The following is a 26,331-nucleotide window of genomic DNA, read 5'->3' as shown; positions in this document are numbered from 1 at the left end:
AAGGTTATGTTTCACAAATAGCAGAATAGAGAGTTACTACTATCTGTTTCATTCTGTTGCCACTTTGCAGATAAGACAAACACATTACTGAGTCTATGTTCTCATCTGGACAGTACATCAGCAGACTTTGTCAACAGGAGAGGAAGAAAATACCTGACAAAGTCAGCCAGCCATTGAAAAATGGCTCTACCAAAAAGAGAAAAACAGTAATATTTCTTAACTGGAATTTTAGTTTTGCAAGAAATCAGAAAGTAAGACACAATGGAATTTTGTGAATATTACTGCTTCTTTTAAAATTACATTTGCATTTAATATAAAAAAATATCCCTACCATTCACAAAATCTCTTCATTTCTACAGAAATGATAACAGCAACAGTTCGTCACTTTTATATTTATGAAAATTGTCCTTTTAGCGATATCAAAGAATTCCAAACATAATCAACTGTATGCGAGTTTCCTTGCACAGTCAATTGAATCAACTCCTGCCAAGCAAAAAACACCTCTTGTGCACTCTAAACTATGCATCTTGATTCCATGAAGAAGCACACTTAGACTGTTTCAATTAACTTCAAAGATTTAGAAAGATCATCTACTGTTTAACAAAGAGTGGCCATTCCTTTAAAGCACTGAAGTCATTTTAAAATCAAAACAAACAAGCTAAGGTGACGCAAAGAGGAGTTTACTTAGAAGTTCTCTAGAACTTTATGCTCTGATCTTAGAAACACAATATTACTTACCCTTTTCTCATAGTACATCATACTGCAAAGAAATTTCAGCCTTAATGCATGCACCAGCACAGCTTACAATTTAGCAGCTAGAGCATCTCTCCAACAGGCTATGTAAGGGACAATAAAATATAAAGATTTTATCTAGCGTCCAATTACATGAAAGAATGCTCACTCTGTCCCTTTATCACTATGAATTAAGAGTCCTAATTATAATAAAAGTGTGCATATATACAGATATGTGCCACAAAGAAAAACTATTCAAATAAATCAGTGAAAGTATGCAACCATAACCTTGCAACATTTTCACTGGCACAGTTCCCAAAGCAGTCACAGAGCTCTGCACTACTTTGGAATCACATCTTGTAATTTATTGCCTTATTTACCACATGTTTTGTTGCTCAATATGGAAAACTCGTTTCATTTTCATTATAAAAGTAAAAACAAGCTTCAGCTTACCTCCATCAGAGACAGTTGCTGACTGTAATAAGAAAGAGAAAAATAAGCGTTACTTAAGTTTCATGATATGTATTATAAATCTCTGAGTTTCACGTATTGTGTGAAGAGTTATCATTCTATTAACAGTAGACAATGTGAGAGGATGGAATCCTAAAGATACCAGCTGTTACCTTCTCACAGACATTTCCTCCTCATCATGAAAATCACCCAGGCCTTTAAACCACTGGCCTGGAACTTGATTCCACAAATATTTACTTCATAACGTAAATTTCAACATCTTTTTTCAATGAATCAAGTCCATCAGTCAGTATATAGGAGAAAACAGATACCTTTCAAGTGACCCGCAAAGACATCAAATGAAAACTTGACTGTGATACATGGAGATACGTGGGATGAAATTAAAATTTCAGATATTTCGGCAATCGAAAGATTGAAAACTTCCCCTTCTGATGACTTGCAGAGAGCCAAAAGGATGTAAGAATGGTTCCAGTAAGTTCAGACTGAGGTAGAATTCCTCATCACCTCTAATAGCAATTTACACAAAATTTTCAAGGACAGTTAGACTTCTAGTGAAATGTTAAAGTTTAAGTGTTTGTCTACCCTAAACTTTCCAGCTTTGATCACAAATTATATCAATGCAGCAAACATTTGAAAAAACAGATAGGTGAAGGATTCCCAAACACATAGTCCAGAGCTTCACTTCAATACCCAGCCAAGTAACAGACAGGAAGGACAGCTGAAGGACACTGAAGTTTGTATTGATTTTCAGTGGTTATTACAACCTATTACTTTAAATTAGAGAATCTTTCCTTGGTTATTTAGAGTGTACTTGAGCCTTTAAATAACTTCCTAAATGATTACAAACCAACTCTCCTATTTTGTACTGCTGCTTAAAGAGCTAGGAAAGAATGCCCTATGTATCTGCAACATTTCCAAGACAGAAAACATGCAGAAGAAAAAAGCAGGCATATAAACACAGCTCAGGACAAAGGCCATCTATCCAAAATCCGTCTGACTTTACCGATCCCAGAACAAACATTCCCTCCCCCCCTCAGAATACACAGAAACCCTCAGTAATCTTTAGAATAATCGTTTCTTCTCTGCTCTTTATCTTTTATTCTGTATTTTGCGATGGAATTTCATACTGCTGCTGACAGCATCTAAAGAGCACTGCTGTAGCTCCAATCATTCCCATAACCAGCAGAGGGTCTGATTTAGTTTTTAATACACGTGTTCTGGAATTTTCAATGCGCAAACTGATCTGTAACTGGCATCACTGCTAGAGCGTCAGTTCAGATGAACACAAATGCATTTTAAAAAGACAGTTCTTGATAAATTACACAGAAATGCTTCTGAATCTGTGAAGCATAATAACGTTATAAAGGTATATCCAGATATCTAAAAAGCACTCATGCTTTGGGTACAGCCTTGCAAACATGTTATACATTCAGAAGCTGTAACTTAATTTATGTAGAAAATTTAACTTACATTACTGGATTCTATTATAAATATGACTGCCTCTATCCACATACTGTACAGAACAGCTGATGAACAAAAAATTCCAATTTTTTTTCTTGAGCAATGAAGAAAAGGATGACTTAAGGTAAGGAGCAGTATCACTTTGCAGAAAAGACAGGGAAAAAACCTTTCAAAATACATATGTTTTAAAATGGTTATTTACTTTGGCAGCTTCCGTGAATGTAGATAAAAACATCAAGTATGATTCTTCCCCATGTTTGTGAAAGGTAAAGAGTAACATTTATAGGGTTCTCATTATAGTAAAGAGAATATTTACACTGCTTTTGGGAAAAAATGAGTGATTTAGCACAGAAACTCAAAAATTACTGGAATGGTATCACTTAATTAAGTTCTATGGACAACTACGGAGATGAATGAATTTTACCTCGATCCATTTGGCCTAATTTAAGGCCCTGAGCCTTCTGCACACCACAGATTGGCTTTAGTGTTTTGAAATGTTTATTTTAAGTGCCATGAATCAATATCTTAAAATCTCTCTCAGTAGGGATTTATTAATACTCCAAAAAATTGCTCCTATAGGAATAAACAGAATTTCTTCCCTAAACATCAAGTACCTTTTTCTGTGCTAATAAGACAGTTTGTATTCCCTCTAGCCTCGATATATACCAAAAGCATAGCAGTTTTCTTAAGAAATATGCCTCTAGCATTATTCAGCAATTCTTAATCATTATCACTTTACATTTTTACATCACAGAACAAGAATTATTATAAGAACGTTTCTTTATATTCACCTGTGTTTATGAAATTAATTCAGCTAATTTAACAAAAATAGGTTGAAAGCTTCATACTTACTTTGGATACTTAGAAATCTTAATTTAAAACTGTCAGAAACTGCATACTGTTCACATTTAGACAAAGCAGTTTCTCTTCTAAACTATTCAGCTGGAACTTGTCTAGATTTGTCCACAAGTGTAAGTTGCAAGACCAGATTTTTTTTTTAAATACTATGATGATCTCATTTTAAAAATTCAGTATGTGATGGGGGTTGGTTTTCATTCTTCAGTGCTCGTGCTCAGCAGGCTCTTCAGGGCAAAATTTCACCTACTATTGATATGAAAGCTAATTTTCGGATGAAACCTAACACTCACCTATTAAGAACTGCCTGTTAGAAAACACAGCTTCTAAAAAGCTACAAAACTATATGGTTCACGTACATGACCATTTCTGAAAGATGAGGAAAGACAAGATGTGTAAAAGGGACGTTAGGAAGGTTAAAAAGTCTTTCATTCCAAATGACAGGACATACCTGCATACAATTTGTCAGTGTACATATGAACTATCACTCAGAGATAAAATCTGAATTGTAATCAACCCTCAAATCTCTCACAACCAGATAAGAACTGAAATTAGTTCTTCAAAGTGTCAGACTGGTTGAGGGAAAAAGCCCATGGTATATCCCGATGGTACGTGCCAGGAGTATAAATACCAAATTTTTTAAACTAAGTTTAGAAGAAATATAATATCTCTCAGTATCTCTCCTGCCAGAAGTTGTGCTTGCTCCTCCAGCTGGATGAGCTGCTCAGGTGTACAGACACCAAAGGAGGAGGATGTGAACTCTCCCCTAGACTTCAGGGCAAGGTCTTGATCCCTGTGATCCAGGTGAGGAGCTCTGTGCCAGGGCAACAAGCTGAGCAACAGCTTCCCGAGCAGATATCATAAACCACAGAAGATGCTTTATGTCTCTGAAGGTGGCAAATGTTTCAGCACATGCTAGATAGTATAAACTTCTGATTAAGAAAAAAGCATGTAAAATTTCTCTTTGTATCACCTCTATTTGGTAGGTGGAAAAATCAGGTTTTTAATGTCAGGTTCAGGATCTGCTTGCAATACATCTGAAGGAGGATAAGCTTACAATAATTAGCAGGGAGAAAACTACATGCTATCTCGCGCCCACAACAGGGAAGAAATGCGGAGAGGCCATAAAGGATAAAGCAATTTTAAAGGCTGATGCAATCTGTAGCTTTCGTGGTCCGCAGCCTGCCAGATGGGTGCATAATGCCAGTTTGATGGCATCTGTCCCTTGGCACAAACTCTCATCCAGGAAATCCACAGGGATCCAAGGAACACCCCCTTTTGCATGGATCAGGTAATTAACTAATTACCGTCAAAGTCTGCCATAAAACCATGGTGCAGAAAAGCAAAACATATTCCTTCCATATCTCAGACACTACTTAGAAAAATAAACCTGTGTGCAAATATTCTGCAGGTAACTCATTGCCAGATGCCCTTTTTCACCTTCTCAAGATTTGTCACTCAAGTCGATAGTCATGCTCAAGTGCTCCAGGAGAACAAAGGGAACGATGAGGGTACTGGGAGGGGTGACACATCCTAGGAAATGCCAGGCCTTAACAATAAAATGGAGCAATATGAAATCATCTCCTTTAATAGAATGTGAGTGAGTGTCTTCCTCATGTATTTCAAACTATTCCTGAGACTCACAGAGATGAAATCTACAAGCAGAGCAAAAAAATACTGCTCTATTCTACTACAGCGATGACAAAATCAGACTGAACAGAAATATCTATTTCTTTCCTGAGTATCCAGAAATATTCAAAGAAAAGAGGATTAGAAGTGACCTCTCTCTGCACTTCCTACAGCACTCCTATTTTCAATACAGGCAGTGGCATCTTGCAGCATTCAAAGAGTTCCCTGTCTGCTGCATTTGGAATCTGTGAGAGTTACTGATTACAGTACTACACTCACAATCTTTTCCGAAGCCCCCTCTAATTTAGCTTTTCAGCTTGGAATAACTTATCTATCTCCATCAACCTTCTAAACCTATTTTCTCATATGAGTTCAAAACACAAAATAAGTTTGAGAAACTCACTGTGCTCTTTAGGAGATGAAGCACTGAAGGTTTACAGACTCCGTAAGAGCAGCCAACTTTCAAACACTTTGTCACTTAGTTCTGGAGAGCCTATCACTCAGCCAGCTGCCTGCTTGCATCCAGGTTTGTTCAAACCCCTCATTAAATCACCCAAGGCAACTTCTCTTTCTGCCAAGTAAGGAATTACGAGCTGGTTCCTAGATCTCAAGGCGAACTACTCCAGGACTTGCACTGCATATGCTTATTTTTATCCTTTAAAATGCACTATAGCATTAACATTGTGCAAATGCCATGACCTCTGATGATCTCTGGGAGGGGAATCATGCCTCAAAACGTAGTTAATATTGTCCTAATGTTTGAAATCAAAAACAAAGCCATATTACTTACAGATTACTCATACATTTTCCATCCAATAAATATCTCACATATATATCTTACCTAAACATTGTGTGATATCATTTTTATCCTCAGTTGAAAATGTTACTGCAATTAATATAATGATATAGAATTTTATGAAAATGAAGCCCCTTTACAATGTCTTTTGAAGGAGAACTCTTACATAATTTGTCTCTTCCACTGTCTTTCATGAAAGAAGGGCATTTATAATAGCTAATACAAAAGTATCACAGATGTAAGAATTCTCAAGGAAAAAAAAATACTATTGCACATTTGGATCTACAGAAATGACATCTGAACAGTACATGATGTGACATTTGGAATTCCTTTAGGAAAAAAATGTTCAACTTTTCTACCCCAAACAAAGCTAATCTTATTACATATAAACACAGTGGCTTAAATGCCAAGCCATCCTTAAAATTATTTTGATAAAGATATAAACATATATACAGTTTTACCTACACATATAATATTGACATACTGGCACAGAAAGCACGCACAAAATACACTGCACAGAATTGAAAAGAATTGGCACAGATTATCAACTTATTGATCTTTTATCTTTAAACGTCCTGGGCACAGTTCATAAATACACCTCCAAATGCGACTGTTAGCTGGTACAATAAGGTTTCCCTTTACTCTTCTATGACAATAAAATCAAATGTCTGCATTTAGGAAGGAATTTTAACTCCAGTACTTTAAAGTAACAAAGCTGTAAGGCAAAACAAAAAGCATGCTCGAGCTGATAACATTCTTCTCGGTTTTCTTGCCAATAACAATAGCTTCTTCTAATTTCTCACTGCAACAATGCCATGCCTTAGCTAAATATAATTCATATCACTTACCCGCTCTTCGTAAGAAACAGCAGTTATTTTTCCTAACAGTACTCTTCCTAAATTCATCTTCACTTAATATGGAAAAAGCATTTCCTTAGCAAATCGGCTTTGCAAAGATTAAGCTAAAAAATCCAGCCCTATTCCATGCCTGTACATGCCAGTAAAGTTTAAAGGCATTTCGTATGAAGTTCTATTTTACTCCCTTTATGTTACCCATAGCAACAGGCCAATGCAGGAAGCTGTGGTTCGTCAGGGATTCAGATTAGATCTCAATTATCTCTCCTGAGAAACGCTAGATCGTTTTATATAAATCAAGACAATTGTATTTTAAAGCGCTTCCTATAAGTTGAACGTGCGATGGTCCTGTGCTCAGTAAAACAGATTTCCAAAGCAGTTTCCAGCAAAACAATGGTTAATCGCCATAACATTAGTTATAGAAACATTTACATCGTAAACCCCTATTTTCAGAGGTTTACATCATGCAAGCCAGATTAAAGTAAGACCTTGAACAGTCTCTTCTGCTCAATTTTTCAGCAGTTAACACTGTAAATCGCAGGTAAAAATCCACAGCACAAGGAAACTTGGCAGACTCAGCTAAAGCTAGGTGCAGCCCCTTGTCCCTAAAGACAGAATCCTCCTTGCAGAAACCAACTGATACTCTCCCTTCCCTCTTTGCTACCCCAGCCTGTGCCCTCCTGATGTCAAGGCAGCTCTGTGCACAGCGCCCTAGGAACAGAGAGCAAAATCAGCTGCTTGTCATGCAGGAGGGAAGTGCTCCTCACTTGCCTGTGGTAGTAGTGGTTTCAAGAGACTGTATATGGAAAGAGCAGAATGTCATGAAGTTTGTTGCTGTTCTGAAGTAAATAGCGGTAGTACCTGGTGCACTGTTTGTTGCTTTTGAAGCAACCAGAATAGAAGTTTTGCTAAAAACAAAAACCAGAATTACAAATTGAAAATAGCTAGTGAGCATTTTTACTGTTTTTATGCTTTGGGGATGTCCTGACATGATGGACTTACAAGCAATACTTTAAGAAAGAGCGACCTGCTCCCTTTTCAACACAGCACGTGGGATCCCCCACATCCATTCAGTCCCAGTTCCCCTAATCTGTAGCTCGCTCCGAAAGTACTGCCGCCTATTTATTTCCCTGAAAATGGCAGAAGCTATAAAGAGCACAATAACACAATTGGATACAGCAAATTCTCAGCTACAAAAAACATTTTTTCTCAACACAGTCACCACCATTAGCTAGGAATTTTCACTGGTGATGATAAAGAGCCTGCATGCTGCACTCATAAAAGTCTGTTCCAGTGGAGCTGACAACTGCAGTCACTGCTGAAGTGCATCACCCACCACCTCACATCCACTGTCTGGTCTCCATAAATGCTCAGCAAGTGCCTGTGAGTATCAACAGGTGTCATTTTTTCTACATGGAAGAATTCAGCTCCACACCTTTCTCTCACATGCACTTCCACGTCAGACGCCATTTTGTCAGAGTGCCCCTCTGCTGCCATCCGTCACACAGCAACAACACATCGCTGTGAATTTTGGTGGGAAAGTTCAACCTCTACTACCATCCCTTCAACACCCACCTCCGACGTCATGAGCCAATATCATAAAGTAGGAGGCATTACTTCTGGAGCAGCCTTAGTATAAATTAAATACGAAGATGGGAAATTTTACACTGAACTGATACAAAGAGAGGCAAAAAGATGTTTCAACAATTCAGCATGGGCACTCTTAGCTAACAGTGCAACTCAACCTTACAGACTTTATTCAGAGTGAGCAGGGAAGAAATTCAAGCTAATTATTGACGAAAATGGAGGAATCGTGATTTAACAGGATTCTTGAGACAATAATTTGGTGCCACTGACAAAGTTCATTTTATGAGTGATTATGAGTCTCAATAGGCACACTGCTGCATCTCAAAATGCTGTCTTCCACAAGTGTTTAACACCATGACAAAATGCAACAGAAACAAATGGGGAGGTTGATAGGAAGGAATACATTCTATAAAATACAATATTATTTTTGGACTTACAAAGCAAATTCCTTAGAAGATTTTCAGAGTAGAACAGTTTTACTGCTTAAATAAGTGTTAAAAATTATAATTTTATAATGAAAACAGGCCAAATTGAGCTGTTTAAATGCTGCATGTTGCTTGACACTAGAGCAAGTAGGCTCGAGAGTGTATTTTCATTGTCAGTACCTTCAACAGCCAGATCGTACTGACATTACACATAGGCAGCGAGCACCTGCGCAGTAATCCTCACATGAGATATGTAAAAAGCACAGAGGGCTCAGAAAGGCCTGGAGAGCTGTCCTGCAAACATCCCCTTGGGGCATCACAGAACAGGATTTTAATTGACAGTGTTTAGTCCTACAGGAATCTCCTACAAAACCCAAATGTCCCAACACGGTTTTGCCAGGTGTGGTTTTTACCCACAAAAACATTGGAATGATTGGGGGGAGAAGGAGGATCACACGTGAGGAATTAAATGCAGCATCAGGGTCAGCACTGCACCAGAACCCCATGGTGGCACAGGGCTGGGAGCACCGTGTGTGGGCAATGCTCTGCACATCCTACGCTCCTGCACTTGGTGTTACAAAGCCAATAATCCCTCCATTTACAGACCTCTACAGTTGTTGATTTTATGCCCTGAACTGCACGCCGCATGTCCACATTTTTCCATGCAGCGACTCTACTAGCGCTGAAGATAAACTCTGCCAATTAGATGACATCAGTTAATGATAATGGCAATGAAATGCTATGTGAATCTGAAAGCCCTGGAAAAAAAATATTCATTTCCCTCTGTATTTTCACAGATTATTTTTGTAGCTGCCAGATTGAAAACCAGGCAGACAACTCTGAGTTCAAAGGTCCAAAGCAGAAGGAATTCTAATTTGCAAAGCTATTAATGGAAAGTGTTAAATGATGGCACAAGAGCCTTAAAAAACCTATTCAGATTTACCAAAGGTGACATTCATAAACCCACATCCATCTGTTTAGAAGCTAAACTGTGGGAAGGGGTAGCAGCCCCAGATATGGCTGATCTGTTCTTCTCTTCCACCCTTCCTCTACTTTCTGCTCTTATTTTCTTTTGTGCTCTTGTTTTCAGAGAAGAAAAGGTTTTAACTTGTCAAAAGATGAATAGGATTTAATATATCCATTACTACTAAAAGAAAGAACACAGACACACACACTTTTTTTTTTTTTTTTTTTTTTTTTTTGTCCCACGTTAAATAAAATAGCAACTACCTGCATGAAAAGCCCAGCAAAAGGATTGTTAACAGCACAACTTAGCTCACCGAAGTGAGTTTCTGAAAGCAGGAGAATTGCAACCTATCTACAAACTAAGCAAACTGTCCTGTAGAACAGATGTTTTTCTAATTCTCCAAAATTTCTATAAGTTGTCCGGATTTATTTTTGCAGAGGATTTGTCAGCTACTCAGCAGTAAACAGACCGTGTAAGTGCTAATAATTAAAAGCAGGAAGATTCTCTTGTTTACAGGAATGTGGTTTCCTTCTATCAGTTTTAACGATGAAAGTCTTTCGTATTCCAGGATTATATTAAGAAAAAACATTTTCAAACTATTTGGAATGCATTCGTTTATAAATAACCAAAATAGAAGCAAGGCTTCCAATAATGCAACAAATTCAGCACAGACTGGATGCAAACGGCTGTTCCGAGTGCCCCCTGCTGTCCAATGCCATTCCGAGCCCAATGTACACACCTCAAGCTGCTAGGGAAGATCTGCCATCCCAAAATCTCCCGTAAAAATAAGGAGTTGGTTCTGCAAGTTGTATTTTACACTCTGAAATACAATTCTGCAGACTGACTGTAAACAGATAATAAAACACACTTTTTCACAGTCCTTTTTGAAACAAACATCACCATTTCTTTCCTTTCCTTCAACAGCAGCTTAAGACATCTGTGCTTCCTCCACTAATGCAAACACGCAGCAACAGCATGCATAACTTGGGCATCCTGTAGATTAGGCTGAATTTGCAGCCTAATAGTAAATTAAAGTTAAATCACATAATAAGGAGGATATGATTAAATGACAGATCACTAAGACACATTAAGTTGCTTCTCAATTTCCTACTACTACAGACAGAGCCTTGAAGAGTCAATACATTTGGGGAAAACAACGCAAAACCAAATGGGGAAACAACTTATTTTTAATTAAACAGTTCATACACATCTTTGATATTCCATCTAGGACTGTAACTCACAGAATATGGCTTCTAAGCAATAAAAAGATAAAAACTGAGCTGGAGGGTCTACAACTCAAAAAATCTCTATTCGATATATACTTTTCATTTAGTTTAATAACTCACACCATCTGGATTCTGTTTTATTGGATAAAAATCCAGATGGAAAGAAATCAGTTTAGCTGCACACCTTCAAAACCCACCATAACGATGAGAAGGTAACAAAGCTCTCACACAACATTCTGACTTTCTGGAAACACATGTACAAGCATAGTGAAAATTAAACAACAGATTTATTAAAAACTTAATCAAAGAAATATCTGAATACACAGTATATTCACTCCACACGGTAAAAACAATATAATGTCACTTAAAACATGGCTATAAAAATGGTATATTCTTAATTTTATAATAGAGGCTATATAGGAAGTTAACTTAAATATTTATACTTACAAACTTTGTCTCTTTAAAAACTCATTGACTCCTTAGAAGCATAATTTATCATATTTCACTGCAAGATTTCTTAGCTCAGAAGGCTACTCATAAACCATATTCCTGTTTTCTGTTCTCTTTAGATAAACAAAACTTTATACTTACAGACACTTGACTATCAGTAAAAGTTTTCTCCATGTATAAATAGTTTAATAGTTCATCGTTAAGAAACAGTCCCTTCAACTTTATTATTTAGCTCTTTCTGAACACATATTTACTTCTTCCAGAGTCCAGTCATAAAATGAGGCTTCTCTGTGTGTTGCCCTATCAACACCTCTCCCATTCTCCTCCTCCCCAGCACATTCTCCGCCCTCAGCATGAGTTCTGTATCTTCTCAACCAGAAGCACAGGCAGCTTTTAGCATGTTGTTTAGGCAGGTCCTATGGAACAAGAAAGCTTCTCAAAAGGCAACAGTGTGCTGCTGAGGAGATTGCTAATGTAAAATGTGTTCGGAAAAGGCCTAGAGGATTCGGTCCCTAACATCTGCCCAAACTTGTTTAAGCATTGAGTAAACCTAATTTTCGTCTCCAAATTATCTTCAATTTTAATACATTCCCCTTTGATGAGTAAATTTTCCAAATGAACTGAATGAATCAATCCCTATTAAAAACACTCAAAATATCATCTAAAATTATTTTTTCTCTTAAAGAAGAACAGTTAAACTTGTAAGACGTGCAGCAATTTTCTTCCAGTTTCCAGCATGTAAGTGCATGTCTCTGTATGATTACAATCACATGCATGCACGTTTCGCAATCTATCTCACCCTACCCAAATGCTCCATGTTGCTCTGAGTAAGCAGGGCACTGCCACTTACACTGCTCTCCTTCTGAACAAAACACAGTTCTCATCCTCTTCAATACCACACCTACTCTCCAGACAAGCCAGCAATAACTGTGTGCCTTCAGAAAGAACTGCACACACTTTCTGGCCAACAAATCATGCTTAATACTATGCTTTTAGAGTACCCTGATCTAAACAGAAGTAGAAACTAGGATTTTTCTTTTTTTTTTTTTTTTTGAGTTTCAAAAGAACAGATTAAATGTTTTGATACACTAATATTAAGTAAAGCTCAGCAGCTCATCTGGAAGGAGCTCCACAGGTGATTCCTTTTCTTTAAACTTCACTGGACTGATGAATCCACGAGGACAGTGGAAATTAGCCAAAATCCCAGCAGTTCAAGCAGTAAATGCAATCAGAATCAATTCACAGAAGGGTACAGTACTCTCATTTGCACTGTATCTATTCAGTGGCTATATTCTGGAAATGCCAATTCAGTTCATTCCATAAGACTTTAACTCCTTCAATAACACTAACCAAACCTCAGAGACAAAAATCCTTCCTCATCCCCATTAGCATGTGACGTGACGGTGACACAGAAGGTGACAAAGTGCAGCAGAGGAAGGGCAGTAACACGAATCAAAGCAGTCACCTGGCTCCTTATTCCCTCCAGAAATTACATGAGCAATCCATTCTGCAGCAGGAAAGCTGTTAGAGCTCTCTCCCTCAGAAAGCAGATGCTGCAAAGAGTTGTAATACAGCAGTGTGTGCTCCCAGAGCCCACTGCAGTTATGCTGCACTGGCAAATGCTCCATCAGTGAGTCCTCCCCTTCACAAACAACAGGGCTGCACCACCTGAAAGGTGACACAGCTTTCTGTACCTCAAGAACAATCCACAATCCCAGACTTAAAGAAGCAATGTCCATTCCTGAAGATGGCAATCTAGAAATGGCCCCATCAGTTTCAAGCATGTGTTTACCAAATGCAATATTCAATTTCCAAGAGCAGCCACAGATGGATGCACAGTGACAAGTAGCACAGACCGAGAGATATTTCTTGACTACATTCTCCCAGACTTCAGGTACTTTTAGTTCAGATTTCCTGAACCCGGTGTGGCTTGTCTCCTTTATAACACCCAGTAGGTCTCTTTTCCAAATATTTGTCCATTTTCCCCCAAAGACATGCATATTTCTTGCATCCACAGCACTCAGTGGCAAGATGTTCCACAAACCTCCTTGCCTGCTGCATGAACAGTTCCTTGGTTTGTTTTGCTCCTGGCTTCAGCTACCCACAATTAATGGTGCTGAAGAAGGCTGCAAGCAGTCAATCCCATTTGTTTCTTGTATGCCACCCACAATTCTGTACTCATTACACCTTCCTGAAACATTTCCACTTCTAATACACTATAACATTTTGAAATAAAGAAACCAGAACACAATTTTTAAATTGGCAAAAAAGTGTGACCGTATCACAGTATTTACACCATAGAGCGTATGGCTCATGTGTATGGAAAATGTGGTTCATTTTCCTCTGATACTTCCCCAGTAATTCACAACACTGGATCTTCTGGTTTATTGACTCTGTACAGAGCCGATATTTCTATACAACTGTCCCTTATAATGCAAAGACCACGCTTCTGAAGCAGCTCAGAGACATAGATGCCATTTGATATATGAAGCTAGGGCGATTTTACCTTATTTGCATTGCTTTGCATGTATCTACATACATTTTCATCTGCCATTTTGTTGTTCAGTCATGCAGTCTTACAAACGCAGTCTGCTCACATCTTCAGAGACTGTTCTTGTCCTTATTAATTTGAGTAACTTTGCCTCACTGTTGACCTTCTTGGGAGGAGACTTAAAAGATGCTCTTGAATCAACAAATGTAACATTAGAAACTGAAGCAAAGGTTATCCTTAAGCAACAAAGCATTCTGGATTTCACTAACAGATCTCAGTGCTGAAACCTATTTTTCTGCCTTAATGTCAAGGGGGTAAAATACCTCATAAATTAGAGCCAGGAGAGTAAACACACTCACAGAATCATACCATCACCAAAGCTGGAAAAGACCTCCAAGATCATCCAGTTCAACCGTGCAATTACCACCAATATTTCCCCCACTAAACCACTGAAAAGAAGGCCAGGTACCAGAGGTGATGGCAAAAGACACCCCCAAGAGCCTGCCCACCTACTGCTGATTGTTATGTTGCTACTCAGACAAACTGGAAGCAAGCGGACGGAGCCAAAATAAGCTCTGATACCTTATGTGGTTGAGCTAAGGCAGTTACCTTAAATTGTTTATCCATGCTGAACCTCACAGTGAATCCATTAGAGATATTGACAGCTTATGAATTCATCAGCATCCACTCCATAAAAAATCTTAAGAATGGTGGTACTGGCTACTGGCAAGACCTGCCATCAGAGGATGGAAGCAGAATACAAGCTCTAGTCTAGTCCCTGAAAGCACATACTGCCTATGATTCTGTTACAGAAACGGGCTGGGGAGCCAAGCCCAGAGGTAATAAAGCTCAGGCACTGCTTGAGTGGTAGGGTCAGACAATTTATTCCTGCAGGAGAAATTTCTGCATGCAGTGCCAGCTCTCTATCCACATTCTCTATGGAATCCATCCCAGACAACTCTGTTCATTTCTTGTCAGGCAGCAGGATGAGCACTGCTGCATGCACATCACAGTGCAAACACAGATGAGATTCAGCTCTCATCACACTCTCTGACTACTTGTTTTCTTATGTGCAATTCAAGACAAATTTCTCCAAGATTTGAAATAAAGAAATTAACTCAAAACTGTAGAAAAGAGAAAAACGTAGAATTACCCAAGTATGATCACTTTATCAACAGAAAACAAGTCTCAATGTTCTCAAGTGTCTGCAAAATCACAGTTTCACATTCTGGAACGTATTTAGAAATAAGCACCTTCAATTCACAAGAACCAAGAAGACACACACAGCTTGTGCTCATCTGTTGACAAAGCCACCTCAGTTAGATACTTCACAAATGTATAAAGTATGAAGAACATAAGAACTTTCCACGGTACATTTTATACACGTAAGAAAAACTTACAGCAAATGCTTCAAAATTACTATATAGTATAAAATGTCCTGAAAGGTTTAACATAAATGCCAGTGCACACTATGTGAGGGGAAAAAAAACGTGTACTGCTAATATTATTTTGTCCTCCTTTGGGGAGTAGAAATGAGTGTAACTAACATACCTTATAAGAAGTGCTAAAGTCTGAAGTAGGTGCTCCAGCGTATTCTGAAAAGAGTCTGAAGTACTTAACAGAGCAGCCAGAGAATGAAACGTTAAAATTCATATTCTTGGAAATCTTTAACAAGCCCTGAGAATGATGTTAAAACAAATTCTAAAGGATAATACGCACATCAGAATGAGATGACGGTAACCTAGAGCCATGCTGGCTATATCAGTAGCAGTCAAATAAAAAGTGCCTGAGCTCTTCTGTAGTTCCAAAGATAGATGGTGCTTTCTGCCATACCACCAAGCTCTCCCAGCCTTCTATCAATCAGGTGGATTACATCCAAACTGCCTGTTGGGAAAAGCGATGCTAACCATGGGGGCAACATCTAAACTGTGACCAGAAATCATCTGAGAAAAACACACCAGCTGGCTCAGGACAAAGCTGCATAAATGACAACTTTGATGGCACAACAGGACAAGTGTTACACTCCATTGCCTATCTCTTGTCCTGGCCCTGTTCCATTTTACAGCACAGGAGTGCAGCCATTGAGCAGCACAGTTAGTAAGAAACTTCATCCAACAATGTAACAGCCAGAAGCCTGAACGTAGCAGAAGCCTGGAATTCCTGTCTGAAATGCTAAATGCTTTAAAAGCCTTAAAAAGCATCTTCATGACCACATATACTACAGTAATTCAAGGTAAAGAAATGAATTTCATCACAAAATGACACAATTGTGTCTAACTACATATGTTACAGTTCAGACAGAGGGTTTGGACTTGTACAGCAAGTGAGTGTAAAATCAATAAGCAGACAACTTCCACTTTAGCACTGTTTGAAAAGCTGACACCTAGTGGCACATTTCAAGGTTCAAAGGGATGCTAAAAATCCTCTAGAACCACCTGCCTCACTGTATTGACCACACTGCTTTTGATGGAGCCCAGGATACTATCCAATCTGCTATGTGGAGATTTTTTTCTTGCAGGTAGTTTTGTTCCACAACAGGCTTGTTTTCTATCTTCATGAAGGCAGACTGAGGACAAGAATGCCTCTGTTACATCTTAGGTAAGAATTAGAACAAAATCCATACAAAATGCAGTATTTCAAGTAATAGAGCGTGGAAGCCATATATACCAGCAACATAGTAAGTTATCACATAATTGGTAAAACTTAAGACAAAGACATACACTATTTTCAAATTTTAAATGCACAAATCTAAGCTGGGAATGAAGAGGCCTTGGTTTAAACCACATTATTATAGCAGACATAGTAGTGGTATTCAGGCCATGGCAATGATCTAAGATTGCTGGTGAGGAAAGCTTTGAAGAGAGTATTAATGCTTTTTATTAGATGGACTTACAGGGTGGGAAAAGTTTGGGGCATGCTTAACTCTTCATGTCTGATTTTCCCAGTACACTCGCTGGTCCAACACAAGCTATTATCTCCCTGTGCAAGCTTTGTCTGATTATTTAAATCTGTTAAACAAAGACAGGTACCCACTTAAAAACTCATTATTAAGTCAAATGAGTATTTAGGGTTTTTTGCCACTCACAGATGCCAAAACAAATATCCAGCAGAGGCATGTCATTCATTAGTATAAAATCCTCATACTGAGGAGATGTGTTGTGTGCTTTCAATTTGCAGATGAAATGCAAAAGAAGTTGCTTCACTGGAATTAACAAAACTGAAAAAGAATCAAGCATTATTATCTATAATAACAGCTAATAATACTGGATTATTAACGGTTATAATTAAGATAGAACATTCTAACAAAAATTCCTAACACTAACTATTAAAAGGAATGTATGATACATTCCAACTTTAAAAACATTGCTTGAAATCTAGAAATTTGATATAATAAATGTTCTCTTTCATATAAGATTTAGCTTTAAGGATGCCAAAATGGGATGAAGTCAAGAAGAAAAGAAGAAACAGCTATCTTTTTTGTTCTAATGTTTAGTTAAAAGAATTAATATTCTTTAATTTTAAAGCAGCCTCTAAATTAAAAGATTGTTTAACAATATCCAAAAAGTAACAATATTCTTATTCAATTGCATAAGATGTGAGGTATCACATTATTCTGCTCTATTTTTAACCACAGAGGAATACCAAAGGGAAACATTTCAGAAGTCTTCAGGAAACTCAACAGCTCTGAGGTGTTCTCCGTGGCTAGACAGAAACCCAAATTTGCTGACTTTGAGGGAACGCCATAAGGGTCCCCCATTTTAACACATTTCAAAAAAAGTTAAGATACGAATGCAACAGGTTACAGTTGAAGATGTTATGGAATCTGGTGCTAATATTGATGCTGGAAAAAAAAGATGATTCTGTTTGATGCAACTTTTTTAAAAGACAGTGTTCTACTTTCTGCAGTTTCACAGAATCATCTTTGATGTACTTGTAGGTCTACAAGCAATGACACTGCCAGGACAGAATCCTGCAAGACAGAAAATGAAACCAATGGCACTTGCCTACAGGGAAGAAATAAGAAGATAGAATCATGTCCTCTCATTAAATAACTTTAACATATTCACTTAAGCTTATACCTATGAACCAGCAGTACTTGCTGCAGTACGATTGGTGGAAATCACAGATTAGCATACTTGTGAACAGGTACTATTTCGTAACAACAAATGATTCACAGGGAAAAATTAAAAACTACATACATAGTAGTAGGTATTTTCTTAATGGAAAAAGGTTTCTTGTAATTTAGTAAAGAAAAAGCTCTGAATACAACTTTGTGGTTGACACACTAATTTTCTGAATTCAGTTCTAACAGAAGATAATATTCAGCTTTGGTGAAAACAAGCACAATTTCCACAATTCTGAACTAAAAGTGCATTTTTTTGTGTTTCACGAGCCATTTTCCTTACCATACTCCTAGCACAATCATGGAATTATAGAATCACTCAGGTTGGAAAAAACCCTAAAGATCATTGAGTCCAACCACAACCTAACCATCCTACCCTAACAACCCTCCACTAAATCATGTCCCTGAGCACCACATCCAAACGGTTTTTAAACACATCCAGGGATGGTGACTCAACCACCTCCCTGGGGAGCCGATTCCAGTGCTTAACAGCCCTTTCTGTAAAGAAATTTTTCCTGATATCCAACCTAAACTTACCCTGGTGCAACTTGAGGCCATTTCCCCTCATCCTGCCCCCTGTCACCAGTGAGAAGAGACCAGCCCTGCTCTCACTGCAATCACCTTTCCGGTATTTGAAGAGAGCAAATAATGTTATTCATTAAATTTGTACATTTATTCTATTTCAATCTCCCCAGATTTAGAATGATCTTGTATACAGATCTAACAGTAAAAACAATATCTACAGGTTAATCCTACATATCTGTATATTTTTTTAATGTGTGCACAGCTTCTACAGGTAAGGGGAAATGTTCAAGGAGGGCAGTGTATCATTACAGTTAGTTCTAACTTAATATGAATATTGTCTGTGTGCATACAGCCAATCATAATATAACTATTAGAAAGAAAAAGTGAAATATTCTCTTGGTTTGTGTTAAGCTTGGATAGTTGGCAAAAAAAAAAAAAAAAAAAAAAAAAAAACAACTGCAAAGAAACCACGCCACCTTATGGCAGAAGACAGCAAAACTGACAGCTGGTATTTCACACACAGCTCCAAAGCCAAGAGGAGTTAAGTTCATCCTTTCAAATTAAGTACAAATGCAATGCTCTTCAGACACATAAGAAATGAACTGCATTCGGTGTACGCCCATAAAAGAAGCAGCATGGAACCAACTGGAAAAGTAACCTGGATCTCAGCAGGAATCAAACCCACAAACTTAGAAAAGCAAATTCATTTTCAAATGCCACATTTGGGTCAGTACCTTGTCCATTCTGCTGAAACGGCCAGAAAGAATACAACTGAGTAATCTGTGCAGTATGTACATGAACGTTACTTCAGAGGTGGAGTCTCTAAGAATTTCCGGCTATTGTTATTTCCTCTCCCAGTGACTCTAAATAGATGGCCTGAAATAATCTAAACATGTACTGAGAGCATTGTTTTCTACTACACCTAGCATAACCACGGTCAGGAATAATGCTGCAAGCTAGTTGCACAAGTCCCACAAGTCAGGAATAAAGCAGCAACTTTAAAGCAAGATGCAAAAATCAAAACATCTCAACGCTATTTTACTTTGACTTGTGAAATTTCTGCTATTATTCTCGAGGTTGGTATTTCTCCCAGTGGCAAGAACACATGAAAGCAAAATTCTCCTGTGGCATGCAGAGACAAAATGAAGTTTCAAAGTAAAAAGAAGGAATTGACAGCCATCCAGACCCAAGCAGCTACATGTAATAAGGGCATTCATCTAAATGTATTTTTTAATACAGATTGTTTCTAGTTTTCCAATTTAAACCTTGGCCTAAGATGCTCAGCTGAAGTAACAGCTTTAGTTATTAGGACTCTGCATAGCACAGTCTTCTCAGTCCCTCCAGTTGGTGCTATTCCATTAATTTATATACACTGGTGAATCCAAACTGGGACACAAAGAGAGAAAAATGAGCTTTTTAGGCAAGTGACATCTTTCTGAAATTAACAGGCAGTAAGCACCAAGTACCTATTTTAATGAATATTTACACAATATAAAACTGCTCCTACCACAGAAATTAAATTATATCCTGGGTCTTTAAAACCCTTTCAGAATATGAAATATTATGAAAAATATCAAAAATAATATGAAATATTTACTCACATAAATCTCAAAGAAATCTGAATGTGGAAGAATGTGGTGTGAACCCTGTTTTTCCTATCTATCATACGTGACTTACTGGAGCTCTCAGATATTCTGAGAAGGTTCTCTCTTACTGGGACCAGAAATTCTGTCAAAACTAGCAGCAAGCTTTTTAATTTAGAAGAGTCACCATTTTCTAATGAAGAAAGATATACCTAGACAGTTACCAAATAGCTTTATCCACAGGATCTTGCTCTGCTAATTAAAGAAAGCTTTGCAATAACCATATTAAATTTAGGAGCGTACAGAAATGAAGAAGTATTTTCTGTAATTGGTTTAATAAATAAATAAATAAATGAAAAGCAAGGCACTTAAAAGCTCTGGACAAGATAGAAATAGACTGCAATAGAAAAAGGGTACGATCTTGTCCTTTAAAACATCTGAAGGATAAGGAACGACAGATCTTACCTGCATTCCCTAAGAAGCTCCTTCCATATATTCTGTTCCCTAAAAGTCCAGTGCACCAAGCTCTCCACTCCTTTAGTTCAGACTTAGCGAAATGCCTTTCTTCCTACATTTTGCCACAACAGGAAGCTCAAAATATCTCTTTCTTTCCTCCTCCCATCTCAAATGCTTTTTATACACCTCCTTCCCATTTAGAGGAATCTGCGTGCCATATTCCCTCCCATGCCAAAGAACAGTATAATCTGTATTTCATGGTTCCTATGCCAATAGTTCTGCACATATCTGTGTTTCTGCACAACAGCAAGTCTTCCACAGAAGCATGATAAAGGAATAAGGGAACCCAAACCATGGATTGGGTTTTCAGGAAGAAGCACTCCAGAAGAGAAGATATCATGAAGCCATATTCTCTCAGCTTGAGGGAGACACACAGCAGAGCAGGAGCAAGTATTCAGGCAGTTTTTCATTCTCTGCTTCCACCAAAATCAGTAAAGTTAGGCCACTGAGGCCCACACATCAGCTGATGTTATATACCAGATGTGAAATAGTGTTACTGTGTCACACTCAGAAAGACCCAAAACCACCATATCAATCACAAGCACCAAGGTGATTAGGTATTCCTTTTTCCTACTGCTGACACAAAAGGAGGAAAAACTTATTTTTGCCTTTTTCAAACAGGAATTTTTCCATACTCTTAAAGCTGCCTTCCATAGGGAGTCACGTAAAGATCCTGTTCTTCATACAAAACCCTCACAACAAATTTAATCCCCCAAAATGTTCTCAATGCAATGACTATCAGCTAAACGAAACAAAAAGAACGCAATGAACATGAGGGGTTTTTCCTCATTGTTAACATTAATGAATTAAAACCACTGTTTTACTCAATACGACCAGCAGTGATGGACAAAATAAAGTCAAAATTTCCTACAGAAGGAACAGCTACAGCTAACATCAATGCAAACTATTAAAGAAAACTCAGAAATTCAGGTTAATACCTGAAATCTGCATTTCCCTCACAAAAACGTCATATTGTCATTTATAACTTCATTACACTACAGGTATTGCTACTTTTCTTCATTTATCATCAAACTTAATCACTGTATACTCCCCCCAGGACTCATTTCTAAGTTTTAAGTGGAAGTCAATTACCTCCAGGTCATCCAGTGAACGAGTAATGCTGAATCGCTTCGACCTCCCAAATGATCTCCGAACAGAAGAACGCTGCGGAGGAGCCTGATTAAATCCCATCGGACGTCCAAATTTTGCACCCTAAGCAAAATAGAAAACATACATGATCCTTCTTTCATTTTAGTACTTTATTGATCACAGCAGCAGCATCTGAAATTTAAACAATCCTAATTTTGTCCCGCTTAGTGGGTACAGAATTCCAAGAAGACAAATTTGCAAACCACTAACAGGTTAACTAAAATCATTAAAATTATGGAAGTACTTTTCCAGACTCAGGTCAGATATGAATATTCAGCATTACATTACTGCAACAATATGAGTCAGGTTGCTACGGTGTACTCATGCTACCTGTAAGTATTAGTAAGTAGGCTACATGTAATTATTAGTAGATTTAGCTTAATTAAAGGCCAGATAGGCATAGCTCCTCATTGCTTAACTAGAAGGTTCTTACAATGACAAAGTATTTGTCTTCTCCATTGGAAATTAAAATCCTAGAAGCCACCTCACACAGCTTCTGTTGGAATCTTTCTCCACAATAAATACACATTTTTTATTTTACTCCATTTTAAATAGTTTCACTACTTTACCACTTTGGTAAAATCCAGCTGTTTTAAAAATCACACAATGCAAAGTGCAGGAAGTACATTAATCTTTTTTTCCAAGGAAAGAAATTACCTCACTCTGGTAACTAGAACTGTGGCTGCAACAATTAAATGTAATAGTTAGCAGTTTCCCCCCACTCATTCTCTTTCTCCTTAAAAAGTCACCAAAAATCAGTTAAATTGCAGTAACTCAGCTTGTACTTATCTAGTTTATGCCAAATGGAAAATTTAAGCCTCAACAGTCGGCACACAGTCAATGACTGGTGCTAAGCAGATGTATATAAACTCACTACATTATAAAAACTTGTGATTATGTGCCTGAAATTTTGGATTTTTTTCACAGTAACATTCAGTGCGGGAAAAAGTCCTTCTCTTCTGATGTTCGCTTTCTTTGAAAAATGAAAATAATTGAGTTTATTTCTGAGTAAATTTTCTTCACAGTTTCATTTCAGCATCTTTCTTCATCACAGTTAGCTTAAAAAATATTTGTTAGCACTTTTTAGAGCTGCTTATTGGAAGCTCTGCAGCATTAAAGTATATTTTTTCTATTTGTTTCTTCCTTTGGGCTACTTTCTGTGCCTTCAGTCTTGAAACACGTTGGTATCCCTTCAATCCTGTGACAGAATATCTCTATGTCACTTTTTGAGAGAACAATCACAAATTTCACACTTCCAGTCTCACACCAACCACCACTCCGTGAAGTAGCGAAGAACACTGAGAAATGTTACACCACTTCCTTAGTGCAAAAAACTCAGCAATCCAGCAGTAGGTGTCTGTTTAATTCTTCCTACAGAGTCAATACTATCCTTTAGCAACAGATCTCCAAGAGTCACCAAAAGTCACAACAGGCAGCTTAAAAGCCCATAGAAATGTCAAGACATAACACAGTATGCAGGAATCTGAAGCATGCAGCAGGATTCATCTCCAGCTTCTTTATTCAGTATGAGGAGTGATCTATTTTTATGTGAAACCTCTTTCCCTCCTCATTTCTGATTTTGTAAGGTATTTTATTGGCTGAGAAGAAATGGGGCAGCTTCTGCCAAGGAAAACTGGAAAGCTGGCAACTGGAGATTAGCTCCTAAGGATTTTAAGAGAACATTTAGAAGTGCAATATGAAGAGCTAAGATGGCTTTTGCTAACACAATCAACCAAATGTGAAGACAAGAAAGTTGCTAGCTGTAATTTGTCACAGACAGCACCTGCTGGCATGAGGACAGCTCCTGCCTTTCTGAACTCTTCAGCATCATCTGCTCACCCAGGCTGGTACCACTGCAGTGGCCATGCCTAGCTCACATCAGCCACAGGCCTTCCTGCTTAAAGTGAAAGCTTACACCTAATGCAAGAATTTGTGTCAAACAGTGAATTGCACTCCGTTCTGCAGCATCCATAGCATAGCAAAATACTGACATGGCTGCTCCTGTGTGAGGATGTTCCTGTTGAAGCAGCACAGATATATGTGCACGGCTCTCAGGTCTCCCCACTAGCCAAGTATGACCATTCCGCTTTGGGAATTTTTCACTTTTTAATCTGTAAATTACTGGTAAAACAATCAGGATATGAACACCTTAGTAAATTTTAAGGCTAATGAGACTAATGCCATCAATAACATGAGCACAACTGGTATTTTGAAACTAGGGAATTTGTTACACAGTATGGATTCTACTTAAGGGACTCTCAAGGATTTCCCAATAAGAGATGCATCTCCTGGAGGACTGAATCTTTCAGGAAAGGAAACTGGTGAAAAGCAGCAAAGAAAAAAAAACTATTAATAGCAATCATATTAATTTTGAATAAAAAAATACATATTCACTTTTCTTTCTACTTCAAATTTAAAAAAAAAAACAAACATAAACTGTCCAGCATATGATTAAATAGAAGAGATCACCACGTGCAGTGCTGGGACATTAAGGTATAAAATCTGAAAACACAGAGAAATAATCAGCAACAGTGACAATACAAATTGGAGGAATAGGAACAAACTGCCTGAAGACAAAGCTAATACTGAGAAAGAGATTCGAGATAACACTAATTCTCAGCAGATGACCCATTTTAGAAGGAAATGCAGCTTCCCCAGCTATGCTCAGAAAAATAACAGAGAAAAAGGGATAGTGGACAAAAACACTTGAGTACTGTGCAATAGTAGAAGGCAGAATATTAATGCTCCATCAAAATTCTTCTTTATATTTCTTTACTCTTTTATACTAAACTCACTAAGCACTGACTGAACACTAAGGATAAGAGCAGGGGAAAAAAAAAAAAGAGCTGAGAATAACACAGTGCTTAATGATTAGAAAATAGACAAATTCACTGAGTTAATGACTTCCTCAACCCATTTGGATGGTAATTGCAATTAGAAAAATGTTTTCAACAGACAAAAATCTCTCCCTTACTCTGAACAACCAAATTAATAATCTAGGAAATTAAGGAAGACGTTGCTAAAAAAAATAAAGACTACCGTTCACAGAATATTTAATTTCCTGGTAATGCATTTCAGACATCTCCCTTTTCATGCTTTCTTGACTCCTTTCTAGATATTCCGACTATGAAAATATAACTCCTTCTGCAGATATTTTTTTTAATTGCCTTTCATACATATCTGCATTATAAAAAATCATGTAGACCTATGTGCACAGCAGCAACATCTTGGCAAATGCGTTTCATGGCACTCTGAAGAGCTGGAAATAAAAATATCAATGACTTGAAAAGAGAACAGACTTTGCAACTAGAATGTATTAGCCAACTCAGCTAAAGAAATTCACAGTATTTACTCAAAGGGAGACTGCTAACGCAGTGACTAAATAATGGAAATTTTGCAGGCTATTACCATAAAAAAAATATCATCATTCTAAAAATCTTTACTACAATCCTACAGCAAATATTAAAAAAGATTAAATGAAAAAAATCAAAAAATCAGAACAGTGTCTGTAGCTCTGACCCCTCCGTAGCTCATGAAATGAAATGAATGAAGCTCTGTAACATATGAAGGGATGTAAACCTTTTGTTAGGCAGATCCACAGCCAGCTTTGTCAGTGAAACTGATGTTGTGCCCTGCCAACTCTGGACTGTGAAGCAGAGGAGCTGTCAGAGTTGGAAGCACCGAAGAGATGCAACATGAAACCCTGGTTTTCAATGTGATACCATGATCTGAGAGGGAGCACACAGAAGCAAGCTGGCAAAACCTTATCAATGATTCAGAATGTAATGAAACCAAACACTTTCAGAAAACAGTTTCAATTAGCTTCAAGAAAATCCCAGCTACAGAATGACCTGTATCTCACTCTTACTGTACCAAATGCAATTAGAAAATATTCTAACTTTTTAACAAATTGTCATACAAACAACTTGAAGTTTCCAATTCGTACTACATGGCCTTTGTGTCTCTCTACATATAATGCCTTCTCATTCAAATATCTGTATATAAATAAGAGAATCCTGCCTTGCAATACCTCAGTTTTAAAGCTAGGAGGAGCAGGAGGGAAGCAGCAGGAATGAACATCAGCAGCTCCTGGGTAGAAGAAGCTGAAATGGGAGATTTGCGATAGCAAATCATAATTCAGTGCAACAGCACGAGAGCTCAGAGCAGGAATCCTGAAAGTGGAAAAAAGGAGAAAATAAAACTGTGAAGGCTAATGCCAGCTTCATGAGATCTTGTCAATTTAATCATTTAAAGCACAACACGCTGTAATTTGTGACCTGGAGGAGAAACTAAAGGGATGGAACTTACGGGACAGAGATTTTGGATGTTAGTGGAAGAGCAGGAAGAGAGGAAGAGGTGTGCTATAAGAGGAGACAGCTTAAAATGTTACAAGAACAGCTACTCTAGAAAGTCTGATCATCAACCTATTTCTCAAGAAGGATGCTTTCAAATGCATTCAATGCATGTTTCACAGTGGAAGTTTATCTCACA

At 37.7% G+C, this 26,331-nt stretch overlaps 1 protein-coding gene across 8 annotated transcripts in view; it reads right to left on the bottom strand.

Annotated features, from left to right (window-relative positions):
* RGS12 (regulator of G protein signaling 12) overlaps nucleotides 1-26,331 on the bottom strand; it is an 85,882-nt gene that overhangs the window by 42,984 nt on the left and 16,567 nt on the right. For 5 of the 8 annotated variants that reach the window (XR_006167592.1, XM_042811571.1, XM_042811574.1 and 2 more), the window contains exons 3-4: nucleotides 21,784-21,903; nucleotides 1,186-1,207 (exon numbers count right to left, since the gene is read on the bottom strand). Coding sequence is in view for 7 of the 8 variants with exons in the window: in XM_042811571.1 (XP_042667505.1) it covers nucleotides 1,186-1,207; nucleotides 21,784-21,903 (142 nt within the window). In the remaining variant the exon portion in view is untranslated. Of the gene's footprint in view, nucleotides 1-1,185; nucleotides 1,208-6,792; nucleotides 7,158-11,594; nucleotides 11,713-20,640; nucleotides 20,720-21,783; nucleotides 21,904-26,331 lie in introns of those variants that run through there. The other 3 variants (XM_042811577.1, XM_042811576.1, XM_042811575.1) reach the window with 3 other exon arrangements.

The sequence above is a fragment of the Centrocercus urophasianus genome, unplaced genomic scaffold (genome assembly GCF_019232065.1).
Source record: "Centrocercus urophasianus isolate 14NV4802_14NV808 unplaced genomic scaffold, USGS_Curo_1.0 seq_13, whole genome shotgun sequence".
NCBI classification, from domain to species: domain Eukaryota; kingdom Metazoa; phylum Chordata; class Aves; order Galliformes; family Phasianidae; genus Centrocercus; species Centrocercus urophasianus.
Note: the sequence above shows the minus strand (reverse complement) of the source record. Positions and strands in the feature narration are given on the sequence as shown.